This window comes from Numenius arquata, chromosome 12 (assembly GCF_964106895.1).
Source record: "Numenius arquata chromosome 12, bNumArq3.hap1.1, whole genome shotgun sequence".
Lineage (NCBI taxonomy): Eukaryota > Metazoa > Chordata > Aves > Charadriiformes > Scolopacidae > Numenius > Numenius arquata.
Window position 1 is genome coordinate 27081079 of NC_133587.1, and position 15278 is coordinate 27096356.

The window sequence follows — 15278 nt, forward strand, 5'->3', positions numbered from 1 at the left end:
TTTTTCTGTCTTGACTCTACAATTAAGAATGAGAATGTAATTTTAAAGATATTTCTACTGAGTTTCTGGCAGCTCTTAACAACAGGATTTATGTTTTGTTGTTTGTTTGTGGTGGGGTGTGTGGTGGTGGTGGGGTGGGGTGTGCTTTGTTTTTACCACTAGCTGCTGGATAGTTAGTCACTGTGAGGGCTCCTATAAGGGAATTGTATCCATCATTAACCAGGGCATAAGTGTAACCTGGTCAGTGACGGATACAATTCCATCATCGTAAAAGGTGTTTCCTTTACAGTATGTAAAACAGCTGTTAATGAATGTACATCAGTAAACATGTTTTCTATGGCTGTGAATGCTTGGCTGTCAGAAGACCATAATATTATGAAAAGATCTGCTACTTTGATCTGCTTGGCCTTATGATATCTGTATAAAAATTCTAATGGTAAGAGTAGAATTATAAAACTGACCGTTTGCTGTAAAAGTCTGAATGAACCTTATGCTATTATTTAGCATGTTTTGTGTTTGGTTGTTTTTTTTTTCCCGTTCTTGCCCAATTCTAGGTAATGGAGCCAAATTCTTTTGGATTTTATGAACTTGACTCCCATTCCCCTGCCCCTCAAAAAATCCTAGAGGACATTATAGTTTCATTGAAGTGCATGGGAAAGCTTCTACCGGCTTCACTCAAGCCTGAAATTGGTTCGAATTATTACTTGAATTTCCCTTCATTTGATAGTGTGTGCACTTCACGGACCTGTATTAAGTGCAGCATTTCTTGTTCATTATGCTTTTAGTGCACGCACGCTACATGCAAAAACCGTTCTAGTGTTTGAGACTGGAATGTGTATTTCTCTTCACATTTGTAGGAAGCCAATTGCTGTTACCCATTTGTTGAGTGAACATTGAAATCTCTTTTTCCTAGGAGCCATCATTAGAGATGCTTCCGTTGACTGGGAAAACAATAATATTTGATAGCTTTCCTGATCCTTCAGATACCTGGGAAATAGTTGAGACTATTGGCAAAGGAACGTATGGAAAAGTTTTCAAGGTGTTAAATAAGAAAAATGGCAGCAAAGCAGCAGTCAAAATTTTGGATCCTGTTCACGTAAGCTACTTAAATTACTTGATTTGTGCTTATTTAGTTGTAAGTAAATTTATGTAGTCTTTTTTTCTTTTAATCTTGGTAGATCATTTGCAAAAGAAGTGATAGTGAAATAAACTGCTTCAACCTGCTAAGTATCAGGCTGGCTATCAATGCATTTTTCATATCGTAAGTGATCTTGGAAGTGGTTGCATAAGGTAGAAGTCAGTAGTATACCTAAACTTTGATACTTTTGGTTCCCCATTGTTTATCTCCTACTTTCAGAAGCAGAGCTGATTATTTTCCTTTTCAGTACCAGGAGTCCTTGCTGCTTCTGTTTTTACTGTTGTTCCCTTTCCTTTTTTTTTAACATACTAGCCAGTAAGAAAGTTACATACTTTTAAGTGCTTTTGATGTACCTTCAAGCATCTATTTTAAGTACATGCTTTTATCTGAGTTAACGTGCTGTGAGTGGTACTTTAGAAATAAAATAGCATACCTTATTGTTATTGTTGGTTCTGCATTTTCAGAATGTGCCAAAATACGTAGCTATCACAGAGGGATCCATCTTTTCAAATGGAAAATACAAAGGCAATAGCTCCTACACACGAAGCACCAGGTGACTGGGAGGTGGAATTATTACACTGTAGAGTATGTTTTTGTTCTCAATAACTGACATTTGTTCGGTGGCAGATTAACGCTCAAAGAGTAAGGAAGAGCACACCAGTGCTCTGGTTTGTAAAGGCATACCCCATTGACTTCAGCGGTGCCGCATGTGGCTTGGGCTTTTGCTTGAGAACAGTAACTCGCAAGACATGGACAAGGAGATGTTCCTGTTTCAGGTGGCCCCCTTAGAGCTCAACTTTTGCACTCCCAGTGTAGAGTTGTGAGGAACGTGCTTCCATTGCACGACCTGTGGGCAGGAAGGGAAGAGCATGCCATGCCCTGTGCAACACTGCAGCACTGGAGCTGCACAGCCACACGGGGCTCTGTCTACCCCTGCATATCAAGCAGTGTCAAATGATGATCCCGTGGCCCGTAAGTCCATGAAATGTGTTTGTGAAAACATAGCATCTTGCATTATCTTTGCTGTGTTTCTTGTTGATCTGCTTTTTATTTCAGCATGCTTTCAACGCAACAAAAATAGGCTCATCTCAATTCAATATCACATACCTCTCCCAAAGTAAACGTGACCTGCAGCCAACTGATAAGGATCTTGATGAATTCAAATGCATCGGAAGCTCTATTTTTGACTGTGTTGCTTTCTGTAAACAAGGTTCTTGTGCTTACGATAGGCAGGATTTTCTTGCAGTTGGTGTTCCTAAATGCCTGTATGGCAGGAAATGCTTCTGCCTTCATCTATTTCACAAGTGCCGAGGAATGGTTATTAAGTGGCAGCTGGTTATGGCAGGGATTACTGAAGTCATGGGGGAAACTTTCAATGTTGTGTACACTTTGGAGGTTGTAGGAAAAGGATAAAAGATGATGACAGGAAGAAAGAAGAGATAATAAAGCTGATGCTAGAGGAAAGAGGAATAGATTAAGTAGGAGATAAGGGAGTAGAAGACAGAAGAAATGCAATGTATAAAGATGCAACATAAGAAATTGAAGACAGGAAAAAGTGTAACTGATGAAAACAGATTCCTTATTTTAATGAAAGAATGGAAGTCAGTAATGCAGTCAATGTCACACTCCAAGACCTGAATCTTTTAACTGAATATATTCTCCTTTTTGTTCTAAGGCTACTATTCTTCTTTTCCCCCTCCTATTTACAGGGTGACTGGAGTGGCTGCTGTACCTCCATGTTACTATTAAAATGGCAATACTATACTAGAAATCGGGTGAAAGCAATAAACTAGTTCTTTTTGTTTAAACTGAAAGTATTATTAATGGCTGCAGAGGGAGCCATTGCAATGAAGAAAAAGATACTTTCTGTATTTTCTTCTTTAAATTTTACATTTTTTTTCTTTGAAGATGGTTTCAGAATTGTGCCACTGGAGAGGTGTACTGAAAAAAACAAGCAGAAGAAATGTGGTTTTGTATCACTTGGTTTAACTGATATTTCCAAATTAAACTGGTGAACTACATCATCATGAGTGATGTGAGACTGAAATAAGCATTTCATATTTAATCCTTTAGAGCTCTCAGATTCTTTGTGTTGAATAACAGCTTAGCTTTTTGAAACTGAAATAGAAAAGTGAAGGTGTTGAAATGAGAATATATGAAGATGGAACTGAGAATTCTTTTAGTCTTGTCCCCAGGGCTCTAAATAAAATACCACTGTGCTGAGTTCACATGAAAATATTCCCTCTAGTGTTTCTAAAAGAGATATTCTTATGCAGATAAACATGTTAAGTTCAGCCAAATATTTCTAGTTTTCTTCCTTTGTAATATACAGAGGAAGATTTTTTTTTTACTTTTAGTAGACACAGAATGAATATTCTATTCATTTCATTCTCTCTCTTTTCATTTCTCCTTATAATAGTAAAAATCTCATAAAATCTGAGTACCCCTCAGGAGATGGAAACCTCTGTTAAATCACAGTAGGACAGTGGGCTAATTCTCTTCCAGTTTCCTCAAGGCAGCCAGGGCTATTGTGTGTTTTGTGTGTAGTTTTTTGGCTCTCAAAACTGTTTTTTCATGGTTGGTTTGTTGTTTGTTTTTTTTTTCTTTGTGGTCTGTCCTTTTGTTTTTGCCAGATGCATTTTCTTTCTTCATCCCTTCTTATCTTCCACTCTTCCCCTTTCCTTCTCTGTCACCTTCAGTGCCTTGGTTGTTTCTTCCTTCCTTGCATCTCTTTTTTTTGTTGGCTATATTCTGTGTTGTGCTTATGGGAAAATTAACTTAAAGCAAGTTACTCCTGTTTTTGAAAGAGGAAAATTTCTGCTGTTTTTCAGCTACTCCAATAAAAAAAATCTCTAAAACCCTTCCTTGTGAGAAGACTTATTCTTGTAATCTCAATATGAAAGTTTAATAGCCCAATTCCTCAAGATACTGGTGATGGGGTGATGGGCAAAGTTCTTTGAGACCAGTCAAGCTGATCTCAAGGCAAAAGGCTAGTATGAGGAACTTGAGTTGGATTTAGCATTAGGGAGATCTGTATAAGAAACAAGTGAGCAAAGTTCTCTTTGGGGCAGATGCCTTTGGTGGTGAACAAAATGAGAAGGAGTGTCATTCATCAGGAATACAAAGCACCCCTTTTCTCTGCAATGGTCACTTTTATTTGGCAGTGGTGAGGCAGGTTTTCAGCACTGAGTGGTTGCTTTTCATTGATATGAAATCCATTCGTGTGGATAGTGGAGTTCATAGGTAGCCTTCCTCTAGAATTGATTTTTCATTTCTGGTTTTTTTTGGGTGGGTGTAAATAGCAAATCCTATCAAAAATGTTTTAAATCTAGAAACAAGTATGTTAACATTTTTTTTGAGATCTAAACAATAGGAGAAAATCAGTAAACAGAACCAAGCTTTGTAGCACTGCAAATGGTACATTCATGTTCTGTTTGTTTTTTTACTTTGCATTATTTCAAACTACATTTGAATAGCCAGAAAATGCTACGTGTTGGGTTTTTAAAATGGCTGTCATTATTTACTTATTAACCACTGTGTATTTCTCATTTGTGACACTAGGATATTGATGAAGAAATTGAAGCCGAGTACAACATTTTGAAAGCTCTCTCTGATCATCCCAATGTAGTCAAATTCTATGGCATGTACTATAAGAAAGATGTGAAAAATGGAGATCAGCTTTGGCTAGTTCTCGAGGTAAATAATCCAGAAAAATAAGAGTTTTCTTCCAGTGGGCATTCCTATGTTGAGTATAAACTCAATGAATGAGATGCAAGTAATTTGTTATATGTTTTTCTTTAGAGTGGTTGCATATGAAATGATAAATGCTGTTGTTTAGTCTTTTCAGTATTCTGAATTAATGGTCTGCTCTGAATTCAGCATTCTTATTTTGATATTATACTAGTACTGCTGCTTCTTCAGAATTTGGATAGAAATTCTATTAGGAATTCATAGGATTTGCTACCTAAAATTTTTCTTTGGTGAAAGGCTTGTCGTGGGCATGTTCCTTCAGTAGCATTTGTTGAAATATGACTAGGATATGACATAACAGTTAAAGGAACTGCTAGATGATTTTTTTTCTAAATGAAATTATAAAAATTAATTAATTGAATTGGGTTTTTTGTGCAAGTAAATGCACAAATAGATAATCAAGCCAATAAAAACAGGCAGCAGGATTTCCTCAAATGGAGTCAGAGCAAAATAAGCCTGTAATTTGTGTGTTTCAGTCTTTAGTTTTGACTGATCTAGAAGCAAAGAGCTTGGTTGTTACTGTTTTCATAGATTCACTATAACCTATTCTGCAAAAAACTTTCTCCTCTCCCCAGAGGAGAGTGAAGAAGAATGACAGGAATAGTGTGCTTTTCATAACAGTAAAGGCTCTTGCTGATGTTTGATCAGTGTTAGATAAAGTTGAGATTGAAGAATTGGTTATATTTTATGATTTGTCTGCTGAGTGAATACAAATGTTCTGCCAAATATCTCAATGATACAATAGCATCTAATCCTGGAAGCAAGCTCTAAAAAATGTTTAAGTTCTAAAAGCTTTTCCAAATTCTTCTGACTTGTATTGGGAAGATGTTTTTAAGAATAGTTTGCATTGGAAATCATGATAAATGATTAGGTTAGGCTGACATCAAACGATATCAGCTCTTTGTGCAGTGAGCATCTTTGAAAATCTAGCTTCTGTTGTGGCTGCTGGGCATTAGAAACTCCATCTGTGAAACTTCTGGCCTGTACAGGATGGATGCCAAACAGCCAGGATGGAAAAGACTGTGAGGAAACAGTCAAGTGTTTATATTGTAACTTTTATATTTCACATGGATTTATTTTCTTAATGTAAGAAACACAAGCCTACATCTGTAGTATAAGTTTTATATTTACTCTTTGCGTGCCAAGTTGTACATGTGCAAGTGCTAGCATGGAGTGTGTGGAATAGTCTTGGATGCTTTCTGTCACTGCACATGTAGATCCATGAATGCAACGGATTTCAGTTGGTGTTTGTACACATAGATATGCATAAGTAGAAACATAAATTCCGGTGGTAACTTTGATGAAGCTTTCCTTTTAATGAAGGTGTCTGGGAAAGAAAACTGTCGTGGAACAGATTCCTCTGTTGAAGTGTACCTTCCTTCCAGCTTGTATGCCACTTTACATGGCCGTTGCAGTTTCTCTTTCACAGTAGCTATTTAGGTGTCCTACAGTTTATTAGAATGAAGATATTTTTATCTTCTCCATTCTGTTCGGTTGGGGTTTTTTTAACAATATATTTGTGTCTAAATTCATAGAGCTGGTGACTGGTCTGTAGTTCTGTTTCAGTTGCTTTGACTTTGGGGTGGTTTTTTTATTTATTTTATCTTAAGAAAGCATTTTCACTTCAGAACTGTTGCTTTCCCTGAAGAGGGGAATCCAGTCTTGAAAGTTAGATTTGCAGAGTTTTATATCAACCTTTATATCAAGGATGAGATCTTTCTCATCTCCTTCTCTCAAAAAAGCTATCAACTAATCCCTCAACAAATTCTTTGTAATCCTCTGAAATGAAGGTGGACCTCTTGCAGTCAGTACCTAGTCTGTAGATATATTCCCAAAGACTGGAAAGAAGAAGAGCATACACCACTGCAGTTTGCATAATCTCGAGTGGCTTCCATAGTATATGAATGCAAAATGATGTCAAGGAGGAAAAGTAGAGAATGAAGTGCAGATTATTGTGCACTGTAGTATTCTGGATTCCTGCAAAGCTGCAGCTGCCAGGAAGGGCCTACAGGGCAGTGGGGCACTGAAAGCAGAGCTTGTTGCTCTGCTCCGCTTTTGTCTTCTGTGATGAGATCTGTGGGCAGGAGATCTTGGAGGGAAAGTTTCTCAAATTCCACTAGGAATGTGTTGTGATAGATGGCAAAACTCAGCATTTAGTACTGGGCTTAGAGCCACCACTGTAGTTTACCAACAAAATTGCTCTGTGGAGTGTCTGAATCCATATATGTAGATGTTATTAGATCATTTTTTCCTAGATGAAAAAAATCCTCAGCTCTTTAAGATATGTCCCATGCAATGTATCAACAGCAAGCCCGCCCAGAAAGAAAGATTCTTGCCAGGTTTCTTTTCTCCTAGTTCATTCGTTAGCACTGGTTATATGAACTGTACTGTTCCATTCTTACACCTTTTGTAGTATAGATAGTGTGATGATTTTTGACATATCCCATAGTTTTTGGTAGCTGTTTTGTATTGCACTTGATCGTGTTTGGGTTTTGGGGAAGAGGGGCTAATCAGGTTTGAACTAGGCTAAGGTAAGTGGCTGAGGTACAGTTGTGAGGCCAAAACTGACCAAGTAGCTAAAAAGACTATTCTACAATATTGTAAAGGATTTTTGAGAGATTTTAGTCCCGAATACTTCAATTGTCATAAAATTGTCAGACCTCATAAGTTAGCACCCATTCTGAATAGTGGAAAAGACCTTGGATGGGTTTATGATGAGATTATTGCAGTCTTGGTGTGAAATATTCTGCCCCACCTTCCATCTCTGTTTTCCAGAATGAATCTATTCTTACATGATTTGATACCCATTGAACCTGTACTCTCAAATTCTTGGACAAGATAGTTGGACATTCCATTTCTAACTAAAATCGACACTTTTGTTTCCTGCTCGCTCTAAGGCATATGTCAACAGTGAGGTACTGGATGTTCACAATCCAGGTTAAAGATATCGTCCTGTGACTAGAAATCATTAAACCACACGACTATCAAGAAATATTTACCTACAATTAAATGGAATTTGGAGCTGACCTATTGGTGTGGATCATCTTGACAGTTTCTATGTCAATAGAAGCCAAAACCAGTTGCTTCAGAAGTGATCTGTTACAGAATAATCCTGATAAACGTGACAGTTCTTCCGAATCTCTTCGCTTAATAATTGCCTAATAGCATGTGCCTTCATAGAAAATCTTTTTTCCAATTGGAAATTAAATTCCTCATTTTCTAGGTATCATTTGGATTTAATTTTCTTTGTTGCATTTCTCTGTCTCTGTGCTAACGTGCAGATTGCCTAACGGATCTTGTAAAGCATTTTGAAGTTGCAGTGCTGTGAGCTGGAAATACAGTTCTGAGAGAGTAGGAGCTATTGTTCCTTAATTTTTTTCTGTTAAAATAAACAAAGACTTTTTTGATATAAAAAAGTACCAAGAGGTACGTAGTCAATCTTATACTTTGATTTAACCCTTCAGTGTAGATCTAATCAGTTAAAAAACATACATAATGATTACTTGGAAAAACAAACAACCTTTTTGCATAACGCACTTCTGTGTGTGACACTCTAGTGCAGTATTTGTGGCAGAAGTGTAAAGTTACTATGTTGTGTTCATCTTAACACATAAGGACCTAAATGAAGGAGCTGGGACTGTTTAGTATGAGGAAGAGGAGGCTGAGGGGAGACCTCATCACTCTCTACAACTACTTGACACTGCAGAGAGGTTGGTGCTGGCCTCTTCGCACAGGTAACTAATGACAGAACAAGAGGGAATGGCTTCAAGCTCCAGCAGGGTAGGTTTAGACTGAACATTAGGAAAGAATTTTTCACAGAAAGAGTGGTCGGGCATTGGAATAGGCTGCCCAGGGAGGTGATTGAGTCACCATCCCTGGATGTGTTTAAGAGACGTTTAGATGTGGTGTTGGGGGATATGATATAGGGAAGAACTTTGTAGTGTAGGGTAGATGGTTGGACTCGATGATCCCAAGGGTCTCTTCCGACCTGGATGATTCTATGATTCTATGATTCTAAATCTGAGACTAGTATAGAATACCGATTTTTAACAAATATTTTAAAACCAGAGGAAAACTACTAGTATGAGAGCTTTAAGCATAGTTAGCATTTTTTGGTAATAAAGTAACCTAACTTTCTCAGTTCAGCATTTTTCGGGAAACCACCGACACGAGTGAACACAAAACAGGAATACATCTGTACAGAATAAAAGTACTCTTGTCTCTTGGTTCAGAAACGCCTTTTTCTCTGTAGGCAGCACTCAGATAGGCCGAACATCTGCCTCTGTGTGGATGCTGTTCTAGTCACATTTATGATAAAGAATATTCCTGGAGGGAGGATTCTTGCCAGGTGTATTAAGCCTTGTCACGGTGTGTCCAGAGATGCAGGCAGAAGAAATTGGCCGATTGAGTCTGTGTTTGAAAAGGAAGCACTTGAGTAGTACACTTGGAATGAGTCAGCTTAGCAATTTCACGTCAGCAGACATCAGCATAATGACACAGCTAAGGCAGAGCATGCTATAGCCCATTTCTTTCTGCTCTGGATCTTAGTTCAGAAGGGAATAGATCCGAAAGAGCTGGAAATCAGCTGAGGGAAGATGGAGCAGAGCGGTAATGGAGCTACAGGTGAGCATGTATGTCAAGGGCAAGTGGGGAGAACAAGTGGCCCAGCCCTTGCCTGAGATCACCAGATCTCAGGATGGTGATGGCAAGGAACAACCTAGTCAAGACTGAGTGAACGTTGAAAATACCACAGCAAGGTAAATGGTAGGTCTCACACAGCTTTTACTTGCTACTGTAAGCCAGAGACCAAGAATCATAATGCAACATATTTCTGTAGTTCATTTCCTACACAGATCAGGCAGAACTTTGAGAAGTATCTTAGTCCATTTTCAAACGACGCATAGTTATACATACCATATTTGAGATGGATTTGGGTTTGAGTCACAGAAGTAAGCTAGTATATTTTATAATTCTCAATATGTTTTTATGCTTAGGGAATAGAGGGAACATCCATTATTTTTACAGTAAAAAAAGGATTTTGTTTTCAGGAGTTAAAACTGAGCTTGGTAGGGAAAAAAGTTTGGATAATCAACTTCCCACCTAAAAATACAGGTTTTTAATATAAAAGAATTTTGTAGAAACCTCTCCATTTTTGGACAGGTGTATGTCCATTTCTGGAGAGGTGGAGGGGATTGCCAGAAAGTTAGGGAAATAAATCCCTTTGTGCAGTCAAGAAGACTGTCAAAGCATTCTTTTTAGGTGTTTGGGTTCTCCTAGTGTGTACGTGAACATTTCAAGAACATTTGCAATGTCCTGGTGAGATAGACCAATGATCCATGTAGCACAGCATTCTGTCTCCTGTGGTGGCACTAGAAGATGCTATTTAGGAAGTCTGTCCAATTTTTGCAGTCCATTTCCCTCATGCTCCCCAGCAACCATGACTGTTGTATTAAGGATGTCTCAGACTATTCTAGTTAGTATCCATTTGTGGACAGAATAAATCTGATGATGATACTGTCATGCTATACAGTTTCCCTTTAGAGCATGCGATATTTTTTTTTGTCATTATTATATACTTATTACTACATATAATATTCCGCATACTAGAATATATTGTTTTCAACATTATGCAAACATTTCCAAATCAGAATATTTTTCAGTGTGTGAAAGAAATTTAGAATCCAGTTCATTTGAAAAGGAGGAGTATGTTACAATTGGCAGTGGACTGCAAGCTCTGTTTTCTGACCAGGTACTTCAAAAGTACCTTCACAAACACTATTTGAGTAGCTAGTGCAATCCATGCAGGTTATGCACAGTCCAGACTGAAATGAACCTGATTCATCTTTGTTCTTGTGTAGAACCTTTTCTTGTTCTAGTGTAATCTTCATCAGACCAACCATATGGAAGTGTAGAATAGCTTGTGTTTGGAACCTGCTTCTCTAAAGAAGTGGTATGTTAGCATTTCCCATTTCCTCAACCTTATAACGTGGGAAAATAAATGCATTAAATAAATCAGTTACTTGTATTATTCTACGTTGTTGCAGGCAAAGTGGTATACTTTCGTCTGGATGTTTCTTGATGTTAATTGAAACTGCTAACCAGACACTGGTAACTCAAAAGAATTAACAGAAAGATTGTCATCAAGTATTATTGTGATCCAGTTGGCAGCTATGTTTGCTAATTTAAAATTTGCCTGAAATTATTCAAATTTGCTACTTAATTTTGATCTCTTGAAGTTAACATAAAGAGGAAAAATTTTAAATGTACAAATATCTAAATTATCTTTTTAAATCCTTGAGATGCTTCCATTTGTGTTGCTTTTTTTTCCAGAAAGCACAAAACCATTAAACCCAGTAAACAGAGGCTGTCAGGGGTTTGAATTAAACTGGAACACAGAAAATTGTAGTGCTTCAGTTCACCTGGTCCTCTTTTCAGAAGCATAGAAAGAGTACAAACCCGTGGTGTGGATTCCATTTAGTCTGAGTGAGGATACTGTAACCCTACATGGGAAAAAAGGAATAAAGTGCCAGTATACCGAACTGCCAACCTGCTCTACCAATGTTATGGCTGACCATAGCTACTAGATTAGTTCTAGTGGCTTGCCTGGCCTGGGAAAACTTGCACATCTAGCCAAAATGCTTGTAACAGGGCAAGGACTGTGAGAGAACCTATCTGACAAAGTCTGTTGCTGTGTGATAAGCACAGGGTAGCAAACCAGTGTAGTTCCTACTCAATTACCAATTATAAGGGCAATTACAGTTCTCTGGTGAGTCACATATACTGAGTCATGTACGTAACAAGCTGAGATTCCTTGATATAAGTCCGTTCTGGTTTTGTGCAGATCCTTTGGAAGAATTGCCATTCTTGAATTCTCCCAGCGATGGAAAGCCCAGCACAATGCGTAGAGTATCAATTACTCACCCCTTTCCAATCCTAAAAGTGAGCCTTCATAGCCGGGAGCTCACATCAAAGCTTTAAGCCAAATAGAAAAAATGGATTTGGAAATGGAGAACCGAGGGGATAACAGAAGTCAGCTGTGATCTCAAGCAGCTGCAAGCATTTGTCAGCATTGCAGCACAGGAGAGTTATTAAGGAGGATTTAAAGGAGGATAGCAGTGTGGTTTTTTGTTTGTACTGGCTGCTCCTTCAAAGCAGGAAGGAAAACATGTTATGCCTACAGTTAGCAAGTGATGGATGATCAAGGATAGGAGTAGATCTGCCTAATGAAAAGTATTAGGACTGCTACAGGTCCTGGCAGTAAAAGCAACTAGCTCATAGCTGGTGTGATTGAGAAAGGGCAGCCAGTGTGAGGGTTCAAGGGAAGAGTGGCACGGACAGAGGTGGCCGGTTAGGGATAAGAACTCACCAAGGCCAAGAGAAGAAGGTGTAGCGGTAACTCCTGGGTAAAGTGAAGAATGCTGAACAACAGATCTGCACTGCTGCATCCGGCCTGGAGTGAGTCTGCTGTGCCGTGTGTCTGGTGTGTGGAGAGAGAAGTTCAGCAAATCAGATGCTTCCATATGTTTGCAAATGCTAACTGTGGTCACAAAGAGAGCTCTAGAATTCATGAAATATGTATAAATTTGCCTCACGGATTCATAAATGAACAGTGACAGCACAATTTACCTATGTGTCAAATAGAGAAAAATGAATGTAATTAATGCATAAATCTTGTGTGGCTAATAGCTTTGGATCCTCCAGTGACCTACTATACATGGAAGAGTTTCTGATCATGTTGCTTTTTTGTTGTTGCATGTAATTCTAATATATGGTGTAGTTCACTGAAGTGCATCTTTTTTTTTCTTTTTTTTTTTTTATTAAGAAGAAATCCTCTGCTCTGTTATATAAATGTCCTATCTGTGAAGTATAGTTACGCATCTAAAGAAATATCAATCTCAGCAGGTTCCGTTGCATTGGGGAAGGGAGATATTTTCTTTCAGCTGGGGAGTTGAGATACTTACAGTGTAATTCTAGGTTGCAGTGTGTTTGCTACAAAAGAGGAGCAGCCACTGTCCAAGCCAAGATCTAGGTATTGGTATTTTTAAAAAAGTGAGGCTAAAATAGCCAGAAGCATAATATGAAATTCTAGGATCAGAACAACCATAACAATGTATTATGAAATTCAGATTCCTTTTCTACCTCTGCGCACACAAAGAAAGGCAGAGATCTATTGTCCAAATATTTCTGCTGCTGTTGTGTGGCTTAACATGGGTAAGGCTTCTGCTGTTCGAGAGGTGGGAGACTGGGTGATGTAAGACATGAAAAGAGACAAGAAGCTATAAAACACCAAAAACCAACCAAAGCAGGCTGGGCACGGGAAAAAAAAAAAGCTCGGCACAAGGCCAGTAGTTCTGTCCTTGTCTCTTGCTGAGCTTTCCCACGCCATCTAAAAGTCCTGATGGCCAGCAGTAAAGCATTTTTCTCTCCATTAGCTTGATCTCTTTCCTTTCTCAGCTAATGGTGTTATCACTTTTCATGGCACCTCTCAGTGCGTGGAAGAGGGAGAGAGGAGCTGCTGTCAGTGTTGCGAAGCAGCTAATGCTTGTTCTTGATGTAGGAAGACATTTGGCTGAAAAATCTGCAGCCTCAGAGCCTGCAGCCTGCAGCAAGGCTCAGAGCCTGGGGAGATGCTGATCATGCAATCTCCTTTGGGATCATGCGTGGTGGGAGTGACTTAGACTTAAATTTTAGCAGGCAATTTCATGTCGTTGAAGCTGTTGGGACTCCAACTGTTGAACTCCACTTGAACAAAGATTTTGTCTTAAAAAAAAATAATACAGTTGGAAGGAATGGGAAGCAGTATGGGAACTGGAGTCGTTCCTATTGCTGTGATAGTTTTGGCTAGAGTGGGAAAATCCAAATTCAGTGACACCCTTTTTTTCTGCGAGGCCTCTCGGAGTAACAAGTGCTGGCTGGAGTGAGTCCCACAGGAATCTGTGGGAATGCTTAGGAGCAGGACCAACCAGTCTCATTTGGGTTTTCAAAGAGGTGAGCCTACCTGAGATAAACTAGAGACATTGCTAGATTGGTTACTTCTCTTTTACATGAAATAGAGGACCTAAAAATAATTTATTTAGGATTTTCCTTTGGCATGGTTACAGCATGCTTTTGTTAGATACAGCAGTTACTATACGCACATATGTTTCCATCTAAGAGAATAAAGACAAGTTTGTGTAGTTTAAAAAAAGCTTTGGATGGAAGTTGTTCTGTATAATATATAATAAGAGTTACAATAAGAAAGCAGATATGCACCTCTTTGATATGGAAGATTTACTGTAAAACAATAATCTTTCAGGAAATTAGCATAGTGGAAAATAACCAGTACATTTGGGTTTTATGGGGGGTGGAGGGAAGGGAGTTGTCATTTGTCTAAATATTATCAGGTATTTCCAAATGACATATATAGAAGAAAAATTAAACAATTGAAAATTGCTTTTTTGTATTTCTCAATATAGGTAATTTTTCAGTAATGTATTTGGTTATAATTGCTCCGTTCAGACCAACACTGAATATTTTGATCCATTACATGTCTGAATCACTCTTGATTTCTCCCATTTCTAATGTGTCCCTCTTTGCTTCCCAATTACAGCAATTTTTCACTCCTGAATTATATCCTGTTTTCTCAAGAGCAAAGGTGTGTGGCTACAACTATCATTCGATGCTTCGAAGTTTTATTAAATATTCGTAATTTCTCTGTGTAAAGAGTATTTCATATTACATTGTGGTTTGCACAGTCCAGATCTTTTAAACAGCTGGTGAGCATGTTATGGCCCACCTTGCTGGAGAATACTGAACATACAAAAGGACAGTTCTGAGTAACCTCTAACAGTTTTTGCTACCATGGAGTAAAGCAAGAGACCTGAGTTTTACCATTCCACGATGAAATTAAATAGCATGTGGATACTCTTAAAGAATCAATCATAGAATGGTTTGGGTTGGAGGGGATCTTAAAGATCATAGAGTTCCAACCCCCCTGCCATGGGCAGGGACATCTTCCACTCGAATAGGTTACTCAAAGCTCTATCCAGCCTGTGCCTCTCACATTCTAATATTTAACATCACTTTGCTTTCTGTACATTTTATTTTTGATCACATCTTTACTAAAGATGTGAGGTTGTTTAAAAAACAAACAAACAAACAAAAAAAACCCCAAAAATCCCCAAGCAACCAAAAAACCCCAGAAACCCCTCATTTGCTTAAATGGTTAAATCCCAGATTACCAAACCTTCTTTAGCTTTAGTTGGGGATGGCATTCATCATTGTAGGAGTGCTTGGGCTAAGGCTTGTCTCTTTTTGCTTCAGACACCTGAGGGTTAAATGCTTAAATTCAAGTGTGATAGACAATATAATTTTGTTGTGTTAGTTCTCAGTTTACACATTGGGTCCCTTT

General features: G+C 38.3%; 1 protein-coding gene across 1 annotated transcript in view; it reads left to right on the forward strand.

Annotated features, from left to right (window-relative positions):
* The first annotated feature begins 928 nt into the window (after positions 1-928).
* Positions 929-15278, forward strand: part of LOC141471283 (myosin-IIIa-like) — a 41583-nt gene continuing 27233 nt past the window's right edge. Inside the window, exons 1-2 of the mRNA XM_074157739.1 lie at positions 929-1096; positions 4700-4834. Coding sequence (XP_074013840.1) covers positions 929-1096; positions 4700-4834 — 303 coding nt within the window. The remainder of the gene's footprint in view (positions 1097-4699; positions 4835-15278) is intronic.